The sequence below is a fragment of the Ovis aries genome, chromosome 24 (assembly GCF_016772045.2).
Source record: "Ovis aries strain OAR_USU_Benz2616 breed Rambouillet chromosome 24, ARS-UI_Ramb_v3.0, whole genome shotgun sequence".
NCBI lineage: Eukaryota > Metazoa > Chordata > Mammalia > Artiodactyla > Bovidae > Ovis > Ovis aries.
This window is the reverse complement of record NC_056077.1, coordinates 34,114,275-34,132,772: the sequence shown is the minus strand read 5'-3', so window position 1 is coordinate 34,132,772 and position 18,498 is coordinate 34,114,275. Positions and strand designations below refer to the sequence as shown.

General features: G+C 45.6%; 1 protein-coding gene across 1 annotated transcript; it reads right to left on the bottom strand.

Moving 5' to 3' along the window:
- Window positions 1–135: 135 nt before the first annotated feature.
- Window positions 136–18,170, bottom strand: BCL7B (BAF chromatin remodeling complex subunit BCL7B). Its single transcript, XM_015104207.3, has 6 exons — window positions 17,942–18,170; window positions 14,773–14,848; window positions 4,627–4,723; window positions 2,290–2,460; window positions 1,439–1,518; window positions 136–1,201 (listed from the first exon to the last, which is right to left on the bottom strand). Exons 1-6 carry the CDS (start codon window positions 18,031–18,033, stop codon window positions 1,109–1,111), a joined length of 609 nt encoding a protein of 202 aa, XP_014959693.2. The 5' UTR covers window positions 18,034–18,170; the 3' UTR covers window positions 136–1,108.
- Between the last annotated feature and the right edge of the window lie 328 nt (window positions 18,171–18,498).

Here is an 18,498-nt window from a genome sequence, read left to right as displayed (position 1 = left end):
ATTGAAGTCACTCTGTGGGAGTCAAGACAACTGGCTGGGCCCAGCCCACAGTGACTTCACAAGCACTCAGCCACCATCACCACCAGCCCCTGCCCCCACAACCCTCAAGAATGACACACTCAGCTGCCAACCAGACATATTTCAAATAGTTTAATTTTAAAAATATTCTATTCAGTGCTAAAATATGTCTTCACTCACCGTTGTCCGTTTCCATTTTCTTAAACTTTTTTGAAACAAAAAATAAAATCACAAGGTTCGATGAAACATGCAGATTTCAAAGAAAAGGGAACTTTCTAGAAAGTCTGGGCTGAAGGAGTACTGTGGGGATGAGTACTGTCAGAACCTCAAATTCTCGCTGGGGCAGAGTCTGCGGCAGGAGAGCTGGGGACCATGGCAGGAGGCAGGGGGATACTGGAATGAAATGTCCAGGTGGAAACAGCTGCGAGTATGTGCGTGTGTGTGTGTGTTGGGGGAAGTGGGTGGTTACAGTTGGGGACAAAGGACTGTCAGCAGCCAGAGAGCCCACGAGAGGCAGGATGGCCTCAGGAATGGGTACAAGTGCCAGGACAGCATGAAGTCTAGGTGGGACTTTTCTGCCGTCGTGTGGAGTTAAGCCCTTCCCTTCCCTCCAGAGTCTACTCAGGCATTCTCCAACAGCAGCCTACAGGGTCCTTAGCCCTATGGGCAAGTCCATGAATCTACAGTCTCCATTCAAGTTCAAGTTAGCCCTCGGCACGCTCTTCTCTGGAGGGTGCCTTCCCCCCCTCTTTCCTCTTGCAGAAGCACCAGCAGCTCAGTCCAGAGGCTGTGGAGCAGAGACTGCTACTGGAGGTGACAGATGATCCTGGAGCGGCTGAGGCGCCAGCCTCCTTGGGGTGCAAAGAGGACAGGAGTGCTCCTCTTCTCAGGATCAGGCAGACACAGGTGCCAGGGACGGGAAGATGATGCTACGACCCCAGGTCCCGCATCCGCATTCCAGCCCAGAAGGCTCTGAGGTGCAGGCTCTGGACCCCGGTGCTCGCCCTTACCCCAGAAACACAGCACAGCCAGAACCAGAATGCAATAAATAGAGGCATGGGGCCTGGAGGTGAAGGGCGCCAGGGTGGTGCTAGCTTTCTGACGCTGTCTGCGGCACTGCAGGCTGGTCCATACAGAAGCGTTTCAAGGGAGGGGCACTTGAGTCTTCCTCTTCCTCAGCAATCTAGACGCAGCCAGAGCGTGGAATGACGGGGCATCCCTCTGAAGCAGACCTCCCCTTCCACCCTAACCACAACCCCGACTGTCTCACAGATCACAGGACCTCTTCCCTACCTCCTAACCAGCATCCGTCGCTGCCTCCCCACCCCCACTACATCACTCCCATACTAGAGAGCCCGTGCGCATCAACAGAGCCCTGACATTTCCCTTAGAAACTAGGAAACCCAAAGCACCTCCTTACCTGTGTCTCTAGAGGAACTGGTTCTTCCTTCGTGAGGGTCGGAGGTTCATCAGCAACTTCCGAGGCAGGCAAGGAGGGCTCTAAAAAAGCAAGGTCAGTGTAACTGCAGGGCCTGCTGGGACCGGAGACCCCCCAGGCTGGGGGAGTGTTCCTGAGAGGCGCCTTGGAGAAGGGGTATCCACTGGTTATAGAATCAACATACGTTCTAAGAAGAAATTTGCAGAATCCAGTACAAAGGGCACTAACTCCGAAGTTAGAAGGAATGAAACAAATCAGGCAGTTCCACCAGCTGTGGGATCGTGGCCAAGCAACTGAACTTTTTAAGACAGCTTCCTCATCGGTAACACGGAGGCAACAGTCACTATTCCACAGGCTTTGAAGGAGAATCCTGTTTGCTGTTTTAGTCACTAAGTTGTGTCCAACTCTTTTATGGCCCCATGGACTGCAGCCCGCCAGGCTCCTCTGTGGGATTTCCCAGCAAGAATACTGGAGTGGGTTGCCATTTCCTTCTCTAGGGGATCTTCCCAACCTAGGGATCAAACCTGCATCTCTTGCACTGGAGGCAGATTCTTTACTGCTGAGCCACCAGGGAAACCCGAGACTCATACCAGGCCTCAAATATGAAAAGTACCTTCCTTGCGGACAGCCTGGCACTCAGTCGTGTTGCTGTTTCCTTCCATCATTCTGTGAAAGGGGAAAATACAACCTTCCCCAAAAGAGCCTCAAACAACGGACAAACGGCTTGAAGCTGCCAGCTCTGAGGCACTGTCTCTAACCTGTGACTCTTAAAAAGATCGAAAGCAAGAGCACGGCCCCTCTAAGACACACGTCCTGGGCCAGGGAAGACTCACCCTCAAGGATCTCTTGGCCCAGCGTGGGGGGCTGGGAGTCATCTGTGCGGAAGTCAGAGGTGTGCGCAGGGCTCAGGGACTCACTCTGCTGGGGGCTGGGGCTCGAGTTGGTGCTGCTGTCCACCTTGAGCTGATAGACATCAGACACGGAACTCTGGTTGCTGTTTTCATCTGAAAATCAAACACGACAAAGGCAATGGCTGAGGACGGTCACACTCAAGGAGGACCCAGTACAGAGCCAAGGGCCTGGGGTCTCTGCAGACAGCGTGGACACAGCTGGGCACATACCAATCACAGCTGCAAACAGCCCCTAAACCAAGGGCAGGCATTCCCAGGGCTTCTGCACACCGCAAATTACCAACAGAATCTAAATTGACGAATTTAAGCACATGTTATTTTATGACATATATTCTAAGCACCACCGGATGCAGCCAGGATCTTTAAGTTTATGCAACATTTATATGTCAGGAAGGTTAATATAAGCATACGAGTCCCTTCTTTAGTATCCACTAATTATAGCTGGAATCTGGTATTTTCTCACAATCCAGTGAATGGAGGGATGTGGCTCTGCCTCTCAACCTCTCTCACAAGAGGTGTAGAAAATGACAATCTGTCTGGCATTCTCAACTATCTGAAGGAGGGCGACAGGGTCTGGAGGTGGTCAGCTCAGGCCTTGCACCTGCCCAGGCTCTGCCTCACTGCCTCATGGACCACTGGATCCCACCTGGGAAATGCTGTTGAAGGCTTAAAGTCACCACCTAAGTTAAAAACTAACTCAACAATTCCTTCCCCTCCCCCAGCTGGGGAGCCAGTCACCAGATCGGACCCGTCCTCCTGCTCTGGGGCCAGGTGTGTCCACTCCTTCCTCCTCCACTGCCTCAGCTCAGGCCTGGGCTCTGGCAACAGCCATCCAGCTGCCCTTCCTTGGGTCTCAGCCTCCCCGCCAGGGACCTCACACCACTGCCAGAATGAACTTTCTAAACCCTTCTGTGGTTCCCTGCTGCCCACTAGAGGGCCCTATCACATCCTACACACTGCTCGAATCTCCAGGCTCACTGCCTGCCGCTCTTCCCGAGTACGCTTGGCTCCAGCCAGGTCGGACCCAAACCTAAGAGCAGCTACCAGCACCGTGTCTGGTATGACGTGCTCCTTCCCGTCTTCCTGCAAAGCCCCGACGCCTGCCAACGGGCAGCTCAGGCATCCTCTCCTTTGCAGAGCCCTGGGTCCCAAGCGCCCTTGGGTGGGCACGACCACCCCCTCTCATGCTCCTGCTGCTTCCTGTGCACACCTGCATTTACTATGTTACACACTGGTCTCCCTCCGTTACACCCGGTGCAGGCAGGCTCTGTGGCTCACAGGTCCTTGAGTCTCCAGCACAGTACACAGGACCTGGCACCCGGCAGGAGCGCATTACGCGTTCACTGCGTGAAAAGGGTGAGAAGGTGGCCAGGCTGAAGAAGCGGAGCCTCCCGTGTCTCCCGGAGCTTTATGCTGCGGGGACAGCTCACGCGCAGCTGGAGAACTGTCCCCCTGTAGTCTCTTCTGTACCACTCGAACCTTGGGGTGGGGGCGGTTAGGGGAGAGGGAAGGAGGGGATACCTGGTTGTTCCCAGTCTAGCTCCAAAGAGAAAATCGTAAGCCTTTTCTAGTCTTCATCTTGCAATGACCACTATCTTCTACACTAAAACGGAAGCAGCATTTTATTATACAAAACAATAAAGTTCTGTCACTCTTCAGCTTAAGTACTTTTCTTCTCCAAGTATCAGTTTCCTAAAATCGGGATGACGGTAACTGCCTGGTTTATATCCCAGGCTGATGCAAGTGTAAAAAGGAGACGCTGAAGGGATAGTGCTTCATAAGCAGTGACTGCCACAAGGTATACAAGGTAGAGTTCTCAGTGCAGTGCTGACTCAGGCTGTACGTCTACCGAAGACTGGTTTAGGAGGCAGAGCTTGGCCTAAGTGTAGGCAGACAGACGCCTCAGCCTGGAGTCGGGGAGGTGCTCCTCTGAAGTGCTCTCATCAGATGCACAGTCTAAAGAACAGAGCTTCTGATCCAGAAAACCAGGACCTACCACGGGTCCTCACTTACGAGCGACTAACTTCAGACATGGAACCTCGCCTCCCTGAGCCTCAGTTTCCTTAACTGGAAAGTGAGGAGACTCATCTGTCCTGCAGGGTTACTGTGAAGTTGAAATGCAAAGACTTCTGTCAGGTGCCCAGCAAGATACCAGCAAAACTGTGGGCACTGAAATGACACACAGACTAGTCTTCAGATTATTGATGGGTCATCTAAATGTTCATTTTCCTGCAAGGAAGACATGAGGATGCAACTCACCCTGGAATTCAAGAAGGAGAGAGGAATTGGCTGAGGCATCAGAGGGAAAGCCATTAGGTTCCCGGGCTGCGGAACTGTTCGATTTTGACTTTTCTTTCTAGAAAAGGAAAAAAAGAGGAATATGACAGAGCCAAGCAGAAGACTCACTGAGAGAGAGAAAGAAGGTGCTGAGACACCACAGAGGTCTGGATTAGGGACATGAGGAACAACGGTGGTTTTAAGACCCGAGGAATAACAGGATCCTGGACAAGGTGTCCCCACGCCTCAGTGGCTCTTTCAGTAAAATGGACCCTTCCAGCGCTAATCTCATGACTCACAAGAGAGAGGCAGCTATATACATCTGCTTCCACTGGAGTTCTCTGTGGGACCCTCCTGCTTTCTGCCCTGATCAGAATGCTCTGCTTGATCCTTCCCTACACGGATAGGTGAGAATTACAAAATACTCACTTGAGAAAGATCGCTGTTCAGGAGCACAGCTAGGGGTAAAAAGTGAAAGAAGAAAGGCCCTTTGACTAGACAAAGGAAGGAGTCACTTTATATGTAATGTGAGCAGGGACAGGACAAGGAGCCCCTGCAAGCTCTACTTCTGACCAATCCACCCCCTCCACTCACAGTGACCTCCCATGTCCACCTCTGCCTTTAGGTGGGATGCAAGTCACATGGGTGGGGAACCACAGTGGAAGGTAAGCACTAGCTTGCAACACACCAGCCCACAGGAAAGACAATCACCAGCCCAAGCATTTGCAAATGAGAGCATCCTCACAGCTGCAATTTCAAATCTGGACAACCCCAAACTTACTAATCCATACTTCACATACGTGTCACTTCATCGTACATGCACTGCACTGGTAACGCAGCTTAGTTTTTGTGAATACTCTCAATCGTAACTCAGCAATAAGTTAACTGCACATATAGATGTATGCAGTCCTTCCCTTCGTGTTTTATATGCAGACATAATTTTAGTGCAATTACACTTTACCACTTAACTACAGAGGCTACCTAAACATGATTTTTACTGGCTGCATAATATTCTAGGCGTCATACTCACTCACTCACTACTCAACTAGCAGGCATTTAGCTTCACCTTATTTAGGACTGTGTTTGTTTAGTACTAGTAGAAATAAATCTACAATGCTTACCTTTTATTTTTCCTGGATTATTTGGCTATTCACACCAAAAAAAAAAAAAATCTTCTAGATCAGAAAGTATAAAGATATTTCTCTTAAAATACCCTGTGCCTCCCTACTCTCTACCAGAAGGCTGGCAATACATTTGGAGTATAAGCGTCACAGCACCCATGCCAACTCTTGGTGTTACTGTTATTTTTCCCTGATCTCTCCTTAGTGCAATGATTCTGTGCTCACGTAAAACATCCATTCACTATAAGAAATTCTGAAAATACAGGAAAAGAGATGAAAATCACCTGCACAACCAGAGACACCCGAAACACGTAACTACGAAATGGAGCGTGATTCAGTATAGCTCGCGCCCCACCCCAACTCATCACATTAAAAACGTTTTTCTATGCCATTAAGCAGTTTTTCAGACCATCTTTTAAAAGGGTAAAAAATCTGTACAATATACAGGTGTACAATAACTTAAATTCTTTACAGCTAAGATCTTCCTTTTGCTTGCAATTTTTAAATACCACGAACAATACTGGAATACTCAACACTGCAGATGTACCTTGTACACATCACGATTACGTCCTGAGGATACATGTCTAGAGGTAAAACTTCTAGATCAAAGGCATAAATATTTTGAAGGCTCCCCCACACACACACTCTCAGCTTTACTGAGGTATAACTGACAAATAAAACTGTACAATATTTAAAGTATATCCTTGGGAACGCATGTAAGAATTAAAGATTTTAAAATTAAAAAAAAAAAAACAAAGTATATCCTGGGGTAATTTGATATGTGTATATATTGTGAAAGGATTCCCAACATCTGGTCAATTAAGCTTTTATACATATATGATCAACCTGTAGAAAGTCTGTCCCAGTTTATTCTCCCATCAGCAGTGTCCCACTCCCTTACATCCTTCATGTATTCCTTACCAATTTGATCATTTTCGATTTTTCCTAACCTAACAGGTCTATGCTAGTACCTTCGAAGCTGGCACACTACCACAAACCACTGGAAGGTAGATAAACCAATGGACCTCAGGGTCCAGCCCACAAACCAATACGAACACTGTGAGAAGTCCTTTGGAGAGACAAAGGGAGCTGAGTTCCCCAGACAAGCAGAACCTGAAATAGCAAAGGGGGATGTCCCCCAGGTCCAGTGGTTAAGATTCTGCACTTCCTACGCAGGAGGGGCAAATCTGATCCCTGGTTGAGGAAGTGAGATCCCATATGCTGCATGGCACAAGAGGAAAAAAAGGAAATAGGAAAGGGCCAGGGGCTTCCGTGTGAACAATGGGGAAGGGGGCGTCGGCAGTGTCCTCCCCACACGAGATCGAGCAGCCTGACCTGTGGCCTGTATGGTATTGGCATCACCAGAGCCAAGGGTAGATGAAAAACAAAGGGTGGCCCCAGAGCCCCTCTAACTTTTACCCACCGGCTCCATGAACTCGGCGAGGATGGCTGCTCGCAGATAAAGGCAGCGTGTGGAGACTGGTACTAGAAGACAGCAGATGAGAGGAGGGGAAGGGAAAGGCTGAAGCCCAAGGCTAATCTCATCCCCTCACAGAGCTTAGCTCACATTCTCCCTTCGGTTACATGTTTCTTTCTAGCCAACACAGCTCAAAGTCGAAAGAAAAAGATGAGTGCACAGAGAAAACTAACCAGACACTGGAGGAAAACAGGCCCATGAAAGACAATTAACAGAGCAAGCTGTACCAGGAAAAGTGCACTGACAGGACCGAAGAATTTAAGTAAAATACGGCAAGTCTCCCAGAAAGACAAGGAGGACACGGGAAAGTCATTCTGAACCACCGCCAAGGATATTTGGTATGAGCAATGAAATTGTTCAAAGTAAAAATTAGGTGAATGAGTTTATTAGCAGAAACAGGTAAGAGCTGAAGAAAAGATTATTGAGCAAAAACTAGATGAAGAAGTCAGAATATATAAAGAAAGGATAAAGAGATGAAACAAACTAAAAGTTAAGAAATGAAGCTAGATGTCAACATTACAGGATGTTCCATTTATGGAGTTCCCTGGTGGCCCAGTGGTTAGTATTCCAGGCGCCCAGTGCTTTGACCAGGGTTCAGTCCCTGGCCAGGAAACTGAGATCCCAAAAGCCACACAGTGTGGCCAAAAAAAGATGAAATTCTGTTTAAAACAAAGGACAGGGTAGGGATGAAAGGGTTGGGGGAGGGAGGCGATGGAGACCAGAGGCTCAGAGGAAAAATACAGAATTTGATAAGCTTTATACATTGATATGGAAAATTAGTGTAAGTCTTATTAGGTTGGAAGTTGCCAATAAGAAGATTAAAAATAGAATGTAGAACTTCCAGATCAGCAGAAGAAAATCTGTCTAGTCACCATGAGGTGAAGAGGAAAAAAATAAAAGGAAAGTGCCTTATGACTGACATCCTTGTCCATAAAAATAGAATTTTTAGGTGGTCACACTTTCCCAGCCTTTCTGGCGCCTAGACATGCCACAGCTATTATGAACACTTAGTATATACATCTTAAGGAGACTTCTGGGAAACTCCTTAAATTCATGGAAACACTATTTGCCAACCCTCCCACTCTCTTAACTGCCTTGAACTTGAATATGCTGAATGATGACTGGAGCTCGAACTTGGAGAAATATAAGGTCAAACAAGAACAGAGGAATGGGGAATTATTTAATGGTACAGAGTTTTTTACCTCTGCAAGACGAAGAGTTTCAGAGACGGGTTATACAAGGTGAATGCACTCAACACTACTGAACTGTACACGCTCAAGAGGTTAAGATGGTAAACTTCATGATATGTGTATTTTCCCACAACAGAAACAACGAAAATGAATAAAACCATTACTCTTTTAAAAGCAAATTTAAAAACAAAAGGAATAGAGAGGCTGCCAGAAACCTGGGTCCCTGGGGACTCTTAGAACAAAATTACCACACCAGTCCTGGACTGCATACTTCTGTTCCTCTAAGAACAAAATAACTGCTTTAAACCACTGCTATTTTGAGTTTTCCGTCACCCACAGCTAAACCTAATCCTAATATTGCCCAATAAGCAGAAAAATGTAAAATGGGGAAAAACAGTATTACAAGACATACCAGGCAAATACAAATCAAAAGAACATGGGATATAAAGTGTAGTATCAGATAAAACAGAATTTGAGGTGAGAAAGGGACAAAGAAGGACATTACCTACTGGGAAAAGGAGGAACAGGTCAAGGTGAGGTAGGAATCATAAACATACATGTATCAAAAATAGAGCTTCAAAGTACAAAGGATAAGTGACTCATAGACCATGAAGGATACAAAGAGCTGACTCATTTGAAAAGACCCTGATGCTGGGAAAGATTGAGGGCAGGAGAAGGGGATGACAGAGGATGAGATGGTGGGATGACATCACTGACTCGATGGACATGGGTTTGGGTGGACTCCGAGGGTTGGTGATGGACAGGGAGGCCTGGCGTGCTGTGGTTCATGGGGTCACAAAGAGTCGGACATGACTGAGCGACTGAACTGAACTGAGACCATGAAGAAGCAAACAAACCAACAATTTCACACACTCTTTTCAGAAACATATAGAGTGAACCATACAAAGATGAGCAAAGATACAGAAGATTTGGAAAACATAACAAATCCTTCAATTGTTTAATTTCATATCGAGAGTATATATCTGTTTTAATTATAAGTGAACTGCCCACAATTCAATTACAGATCAGATCACAAAAAAAGTCCCAGTAATCCCAAAGAACAAATACCCTACCAATTCCACAGAATCAGAGCACCAATTTTAAAAGCACAGCTTTCAAAAACCTCACATATCTAAAAACTAAATATCATTCTATTAAGTAACCTTTGGGTTAAAGGGGAAACCAAAGAGAAAGCTATGAAAATCTCACAGCTAAATCTTACACCATCACGACATCGTGACACTCATGTATGTCCAAATCTGTGGGAGGTAACTAAGAAGTGAAATGGGCTGCAAAAAAAAAGCAAAGAAAAACCAGAAAAAAAGTGCTAAGTGTTCAACACAAGAAGTGGAAAAACAGAATAAAACAAAAAACGAAAATAACCAGGGCAAAAATTAATCAAATAGAGAACAAAGCAAAATGAAAGAAAGATGAACAAAAATTACACGGTGATTCTTTTAATAAAGATTTTAGGACCATGTTACATGGAAAAAAAATAACAAATGTGAAAAAGACAAAATAATTACCAACAGAGACTTTAAAGTACAAAAGGATAGTATAAATGACTACACAGCAGTACACATGAAAACTGATCAGTGTTCGTCAGCAGGGGTACTGCTGGCCTTCTGGACAAGCTGATTAATTCTTCACTGCACAGGACTGACTCATGTGTTGCCAAAAGCTTAGCATGGCTGGCCAACCAAACAGTGCCTTGCCTCTTTTCTAAACACTCTTGGGGAAGTGGGTAAGGGTGAAGACTCAGCACTGTCCCCCATTAGAGAAATAATCCCCTACTTGAAATGGAAACGTTTTTTGGAAAAGACACAAAACAGCAAAATAAGTACAGAAAAAAGGAAAACCTAAATACAGTAATCACGATGAGAGCCACTATAATGATAATCAACACCTCTCCTGCCACCAAAGACCCAGAAAGACCCAGAAAGTACTAAAGGTAGGGCCTTCATTTTATGCAAGTTGTTCTAGAAATCAAAAGAGGGGAAACTGCCCAATTTGTTTCAGGATGCTGGTGTAAACAAGGTAAAGATAGCATAAGAAAGAAAATTACAGACCAATTTACAAACCAGATGCAAATACCTCAATTATCTGTGAACTGAATGTAACAAAAAAAAGAAGAAAGGCATGTCCAAGTAGAATTTGTCTTAAGAATGCAATGGTTCAAACATCAGAAATTCATCACTTTAATAGATTAAAGGACAAACATCCCATGAACATTAAAGCAAACGCAGGAAAAGCAGCTGGATTAAGTCCAAATTATCTATTCATAATTTTTAATAAGCCTTAAAAAAGTAAAAAGAGGAGGGAATTTTTCACTCTGGTAGACTATCTTTCCAAAAACCTTCAAGAGAGAAAACTCACCCTACTTAACATGAAGACACTCTAAAAGCACAGTAAATAAATCTAGCACAGAAACAGATAAAATAACAACAAAAAAATGGAAAGCTCAAAAACAAAACCATGTGAATACAGCCTACAATAGGGATGACATCACATAATACCAGTGAAAAAGGACAGATCATGGAGTGACCAGTATTAGGGGTAGTGGCTCATGATATGAAGCAAATTAAAATTAGATTCTTATCTTCACCATTAAAAAAAAAAACCTACACAGATTAAAGGTCTAAAAATGAAAGTTAAAATTAAAAAGCTAGCAGAAGATGCATAAGTCCTCTATAACCAGGAAATGGAGAATAATTTTGAAACATCACCCTGGAAGTAAAAATCAGAAGGAAAAAGTTAACTTGACAGAAAAAAATTAAATCCGCTGGAGAAAGAAATGGCAACCCACCCCGTAATCTTGCCTGGAAAATTCCATGGACTGAGGAGCCTGGTGGGCTACAGTCCATGGGGTTGCAAAGAGTCGTACACGACTGAACGACTTCACTTTCACTTTCTTTCACTGACAAAGTTATCATATGTGACATGTTAGACAAAGACAACTGCCATGTACAAAACTAATTCGAGTTTTCTGTATCTATAACATAAAAGAATCAATGCAAATCACAAAAGTAAAGACAGGAAGTCCAATATAAGAATAAGGAAAATTTAAGAAATCAGAGGGGAATTCCCTGGTGGTCCAGTGGTTAGTAGGACTCCATGCTTTCACTGCTGAGGGCCTGAGTTTAATCCCTGGTTGGGGAACTAAGATCCCGCAAAGCCACACAGCCAAAAAAAAAAAAAAAAAGAAAGAAAGAAGACATCAGAGAAGAGGAACTCTAAATGTATAAAAAGGAAATCTGAAGAGATTAAATTATCAACCTCCCTTAGTGTTCAGAGAAACGTAGAATAAACAAAGAGACACCACTTTACATCTACCAGACTAACAGAATTTAGGAATTAGGTGTTCAGTTCAGTCGCTCAGTTGTGTCCAACTCTTTGCGACCCCATGAATTGCAGCATGCCAGGCCTCCCTGACCATCACCAACTCCCGGAGTTCACTCAGTCTCATGACCATCGAGGCAGTGATGCCATCCAGCCATCTCATCCTCTGTCATTCCCTTCTCCTCCTGCCCCCAATCCCACCCAGCATCAGAGTCTTTTCCAGTGAATCAACTCTTAGCATGAGGTGGCCAAAGTACTGGAGCTTCAGCTTTAGCATCATTCCTTCCAAAGAAATCCCAGGGCTGATCTCCTTCAGAATGGACTGGTTGGATCTCCTTGCAGTCCAAGGGACCCTCAAGAGTCTTCTCCAACACCACAGTTCAAAAGCATCAATTCTTCAGTGCTCAGCCTTCTTCACAGTCCAACTCTCACATCCATATGTGACCACAGGAAAAACCATAGCCTTGATTAGATGGACCTTTGTTGGCAAAGTAATGTCTCTGCTTTTGAATATACTATCTAGGTTGGTCATAACTTTTCTTCCAAGGAGTAAGAGTCTTTTAATTTCATGGCTGCAGTCACCATCTGCAGTGATTTTGGAGCCCAAAAAATTAGGTGTTAGATGATACCAAATGTCGGTGAGGATTTGGGAAACTGGAGGTGACTATCCAGGGAAGCCATTCAGGAGAGAGATCTGGCCACATTGAGTAAAAACAATCATGTATGGGACTTCGCTGGGTGGTCCTGTGGCTTAGAATCCACACTCCTAATGCAGGGGGCCCTGGTTTCAATCCCTGATCCAGGAACTCGATCCTGCCTGCTGCAACTAGGACCCAGCACAACCAAATAACTAACTAACTAACTACTTTAAAAAATCTATCATATATGGACAGCCAACAACAGAGCAATCTCACTCCAGGGCATATAATCCAGAGAAAACCTCTCACAAGTTCTCAAGGAGAATGGATGAAGGATGTTCACCACAGTCAACCAGGCTACCCAAAAAACCTGGCAGCAAAACACACAAACAGACCCATATCTATACTTGAATACAGCAAAAGTGGTTCTACAGAGCAAGAAGAAAAGAACAGTCTCTTCAAGTGGTGGCACAAATGCATATCCACATGGAAAAATATGAAATTGGGCCCCTACTTCAAAATACACAAAAATCAACTCCAGGTGTATTATAAATGGGAACAGAATAACAAGCTTGTAGATTATATGGAAAACTATCTTTGGAACCTCAAAAAAGAAAGATTTAAGACATTTAAAAGCACTATAAAGAAAAGGATTTTATTTTATCTACATTAAAATTAAAAAAACTTCTGCTACTCAAGCCTGCATAAACAGAGGGTGAAGACCAGCCATGGAATGGAACGAGGTACAGACAGTATTCAGTCAATAAATATGTGTCCACAACACAAAGAATCCCTACAAGCTGCAAGAAAAAGACCAGAGCCAAACAGACTTAAACTGGCACTGCTTAAAAGAGGAAATCCCAAAGGATGCTGAAAAAGTTCTCTATCTCATTAGTAATTACACCCTTAATCACCCTATCAAAACCAAAACAAGGTATCTTAATACATGAAGTCCAACAACACCAACTGTTGATGAGGGTTTGGAGCCGTGAGAACTCTGGTATGTCTGGTGGGAACATACAATGGCACAATCACTTTGGCACTCCTGGTACAGGTCAAGATACACATACCCTAAGACTTGGCAATTCTACTCCTAGGAATATACTCTAGGAAAACTCGCACACATGTTGACCTGTATACAAAATAAGAACGTTCACAGGAGCTTTGTTCCTATTATCCCAAACTGGAGACAATCCAAATACCCATCTACAGGAAAATGGGTAAGATATTAATAAATCATGGTACAGTCCTGTAACAGAATTCCATACATCAAGGAAAAGGAACAAACAGCTCCAAAGACAACATGGATGACTCTACACAGGTAACACTAGGCAAAAAAGTCAGACCCACAAAAATAGATACTTTGTGATGCTGCTTATATAAAGAAACGTTTACACATGACTAAAGAAGTAGTCAGAAAAGCAAAAGAAGGAGACTGATCTCCCCTGGAGGGGAGAAAGAGGGATGATGGGAAGTTTCAGAGGCTGCTAGGGGAGTTAGCAACGTCTATCTTTTGACATAGGTCGTTTTTACAAGGGTATTAGCTTCATATTTTTTTCCCTGTAGAGTACATTATGTTTTAGATACTTTTGTATGCTTTTTATAGTTTAGATCTTTTAAAAACAATTAGAATAAAAAGAAGGGGAGAAACCTGGGAGTTTATCACTCAGGGAATGTATAGATAAATGTGGTTACTGTACATAAGAGAATATAATGCAAGAGTAAAGATAATAATTTTATTTACAATTATAGAAACATGTTTGAGTTTTCAAACAAAAAGAGAAAAGAGGTTTACAGCACAAAGTTATATATAGATGCAAAGTTTTGAAAATACAAATATGAAACAAAGCTATGTATTTTTCAAGAATATACAGATGTACAAATAAAATCATGGAAGGGGATTAGAAAGGCATACATACATACAAAATACATCTAATATGCTACAGTGGGCAGCAGGAGTCCACACACTTTTTCTTACGAGGCCAATAATAAATATCTTGGGCTTTGCAGGCCATTAGATGTTATGGCCTACTCAACCCTACCATTACAACTCAAAAGCCACCACAAATGAGGAAACCAGAGGGCACAGGTGTGTTCAAATTAAACTACATGGAATCACAGGGAGCAGGCCTGGGCTGCAGTTGGCCAAGCCCTGGAAAAGAGGAATGGGTTAAGAAAAGGGAATAACGGGGAGAAGAGGGAATCTAATAAAATGAGAGGCTTTGCATAGACCAATGACAGATGAGTCCCTGAAGTATTTTCAACTCAATTCTGGGGAAATAAATCCCATAACAGCTAAGAGGCAATCAAAGAAAGAAAGAAGACGTTACCTTTTTGTTGTTTTGATTTTCTTCCACACTTACCTCCTTGCTGTCTGTCACAGGAACCCACTTAAATATCCTAAGGGACGTGTCACCCACAGTCACCCACTTCTTCTCCCTAAAACAAAGACACTTCTCAGAACCGATAAAATAAAACAGATTTTCTGATCAGAACTTGTGCTTTTCTACTTCTCACCAGATCATGTTGTCAACCTTAAATGCTTCATAAACTCTCTGTTAAATCATACTTTACTTTTCAAGGCAAAATCACCCTTTCCAGAAACACTTCACTATCGAATTCCTTTAGCCCTGAACCTTCCGCCTGTCACCTCTGCTCACGTGGTGTACCAAAACCATTTTTTTCCTCACAGACTACAGTAGTATGGAGTATGAGCGCATTTGCAAACTCAGGTATCCATCTTGCATAACTTCTTCATCTCCCCCAAATTAATTCAATCCCACTGATAAGTCCTATTATACAAAGCCTTACAGGCGATAAAGGATATATAAGATAGCGTCCCTATCTTGGGAACTCATAGCAATGAAAGATAAGTAAAGAAATCATTGTAATATGTGAAGGCGGCAAGAAAGAAGGCTGAAAGATCAGGATGGAAGGCAAAACTCCTGTGAAACTCTGGGTGCCTTAGTCGCTCAGCTGTGTCCGACTGTTTGTGACCCCCATGGACTGTAGCCTACCAGGTTCCTCCACCCATGGGATTCTCCAGGCAAGAATACTGGAATGGGTTGCCATTTCCTTCTCCAGGGGAATCTTCCCGACCCAGGGATCAAACCTGCGTCTCCCGCATCGCAGGCAGACTCTATCGTCTGAGCCACCAGGGAAACTCTGGGTTGAAACACAATTCCAATAACCAAGGAGCAGGACATGATGCTTTCAGCTAACAGAACTGAGCCTCACACTGGCTTTTGGAAGAGGTGAAGGCCAAGCGCCATGAAAAGATGACTTTAAGATTTCGTTTTACAGAAGAGGGTACTTTTGAGATACGCCTTAAAAAAAAACGAGTAGCTGTTCTCCCCTCCCCACACATACCTGGGGAGGGAAAGGCAAGTAACATTCTTGAATAAGGGTGCAGATTACAGATGGCCAAAGTTGGGGAGCCTGAAGTGTGACTTCTGAAAGTTTCGAGTCCCAATGTGAGCACAAAAAAGCAAAAAAAGTAACTGCTGTTATTGATTTGATTCAGCAAATGACATCACAAAAATATAGAGACTGTGATGTAACAGAAAGAAGAATGAACTAAAGACTTAGAAACTGGAATTAATTCCTGGACAAGCCACTCATTTATTCAACAAATATTTAATCTACGACCCTCTGCTAGGTCCTGGGCACACAGAACAAGATGCACAGTCCTGACTCTCCCGAGCCTGAATTCCAACTGTAAACAGACACCACACAACTCATTTCAGTTAGAAACCGGATCATTAGATTCAACCACATCAAACTGCCATTTCTGCAGATAAAAGAGGCAAACATAGATGTCTTATGGTTCAACCTAATGCCACTGTGGAAAGTTCCATTTAGGAGAGGACCCGATTTAGACTGGGGCTCTTGAAAGGTTTCGGTGAGGAAGCAACTGCAGAGCACAGCCAGGCAATAACTAGGCAAGTGGAAGGAGTGGGTAGAGGAGAGTTGCCAGGCGGAAGGAAAGGTAGTGTGGCTCCAACTGAAAGATGGCCAGCATCTTGCGAAAGAGGGCAGTTTGAGCCAGTCTAGTGAGGTATGAAGGATCATTTTTGGTCTTTATCCTAAGGACAAGAAGAGATCAATGAAGCATTATTTCCTAAGCAAAAGAGTGCTAAAAAATTCACACTTGAAGAAAAATACAAAGTAATGAATGGACCAGGGAACTGAGCCAGTCCTGAAGCAGGCACAGATCACAGGGAGCCGGGTACAGAGTTCCAGGTGACAGAAGATGCTCAACTGCCCTTGGCTGCAGATGAGGAGAGAGATGGACAGAAGAGGAAGGGATGCCCAGTCCTAGGTTTCACAAAACCTAGACCATTAGATTCGGAGAAGGAAAATCATTAACTATTTAACTAGTATTCTTAAGTCCTTAGAGATGAGGAACTTGGTCCTGTAGCAAAATGGACAAATAAACATGCAAATAAAGTCCAAGGTAATGATGACCCTCAGTTTTCCAGGTGGCTCAGTGGTAAAGAACCCACCTGCCAAAGCACAAGACGCGGGTTCGATCCCTGGGTTGGGAAGATACCCTGGATAAGGAAATGGCAACCCACTCCAGTATTCTTGCCTGGAAAAAACCCATAGGCAGAGGAGCCTGGTGGGCTACATGGGGTCGCAAAGAGTAGGACGTTACTTAGCGACTAAACAGTAACAATGACTCTGAAGGGAGTGGAGGGTGAAGGGCAGGAAGTCTTGGAGAAGGCTTCCTGGAGGGAGCTAACACCTACCCGGCTTTAAAGTTATTAGTAAAGTAAAAGTTATCGGTAGCAATCAGCTAGAGAAAAGTACTCAAGAAGTTGGTGAAAACACCTGGCTGTAAAAACTTAGGGTGATAACGCACTGGAACTCCCGGTACAAAATAGGCGGTCAGCCTGCGCCTGCAATGAACATGACAGGAGCCGTTTCCAAACAAGGGGGAGATCCTGATTCTTCTACTAACAGCTCCCAGGTCACCAAGAGAAAATGCCTATCCAGCTCGCGCGCGTGCGCCCTATTAGGAGAAAGACAGCAATTTTTATTCTGACTCCCTGGCCCCGTGGCAGGTGGCTTGCCTTAAAGTTCTCACCTAACCGAGACGTCTTAATACGCAGAGTGCTCAGTCTGGCCAACGGGAACCCCTCAGAGATTGTTAGTTAGTATACGGGACAGTTCAAAACGCAAAAGGTTCCTCAGGCAGGCGGGCGCGGAGACTACGCCCGCGCGGACCCGCAGCTAAACAAACCCCCCAGACTCCGCGTCGCCGGAAGCCGGCCGCTCCCCGCCCGCGCCGCGCTGCCGGGGGTAGGGGGAGGTGGGCGGGCCCGCGGGCCGGGAAACCCTCTGATTGGTCGCGGCCGGCGCGGCCTCTGACCTCACGCCGACGCGAGCGGCTCCCTCCTCCCGCCTTCTCCGCTCCCCCCTCCCCCCAAGCGCCTGCCGGTCGGCTCCCACCCTGCCCGCCAGTTCAGCGCTGCTCTGGACCCGGGCCGGCGGCCTCCCCCACCAGCACCCTTGGGCCTGGCCCCTCACCATTTCCGCACTTTCTCGATGGCCGCCATCACCTTCTTGATGTCATCCTTGGCCCGGCTGCGGGTCTCGGCCCGGACCGACCGACCCGACATGGCGGCGGCGGGAACGGCGGGGGCCGGGGCACTGCTCCCAAGACACCGAGAATCGCGCGCCTCACGCGCCGCCGCCCGCCCGGCGCAGCAGCGTCACCGCAGCCGTCGCCCCCTCCGTGCGCGCGTGCGCGAGAAGTGCGCGCACCCGCCCTCCCCTTGGGGCTCGAGGCATCAGCGCGCCTGCGCGCTCCGCCCCAGGTGCCCCACCCCGGGCGTCCCACCCAACAGGCCCCACCCTGGGGATCTCAGAGTCCCCTGGGCTCCCCAGCGAGCCAGGGTCTGCGGGCCAGCTGGCAGCACGTGTTGTGTGCAGGGTGAGGTGCGAGGCACTGCCAGTGGGGTCTCTGGCTTTTTCCCAGAGCAATATCTTAATTCTCTGGCCAGGCTGCAACCATAATCTATATTTTATGGACTTGACACCAGTGTTACTGAGGTTCTACACTATCCTGTACAGCTGTCTCTCCT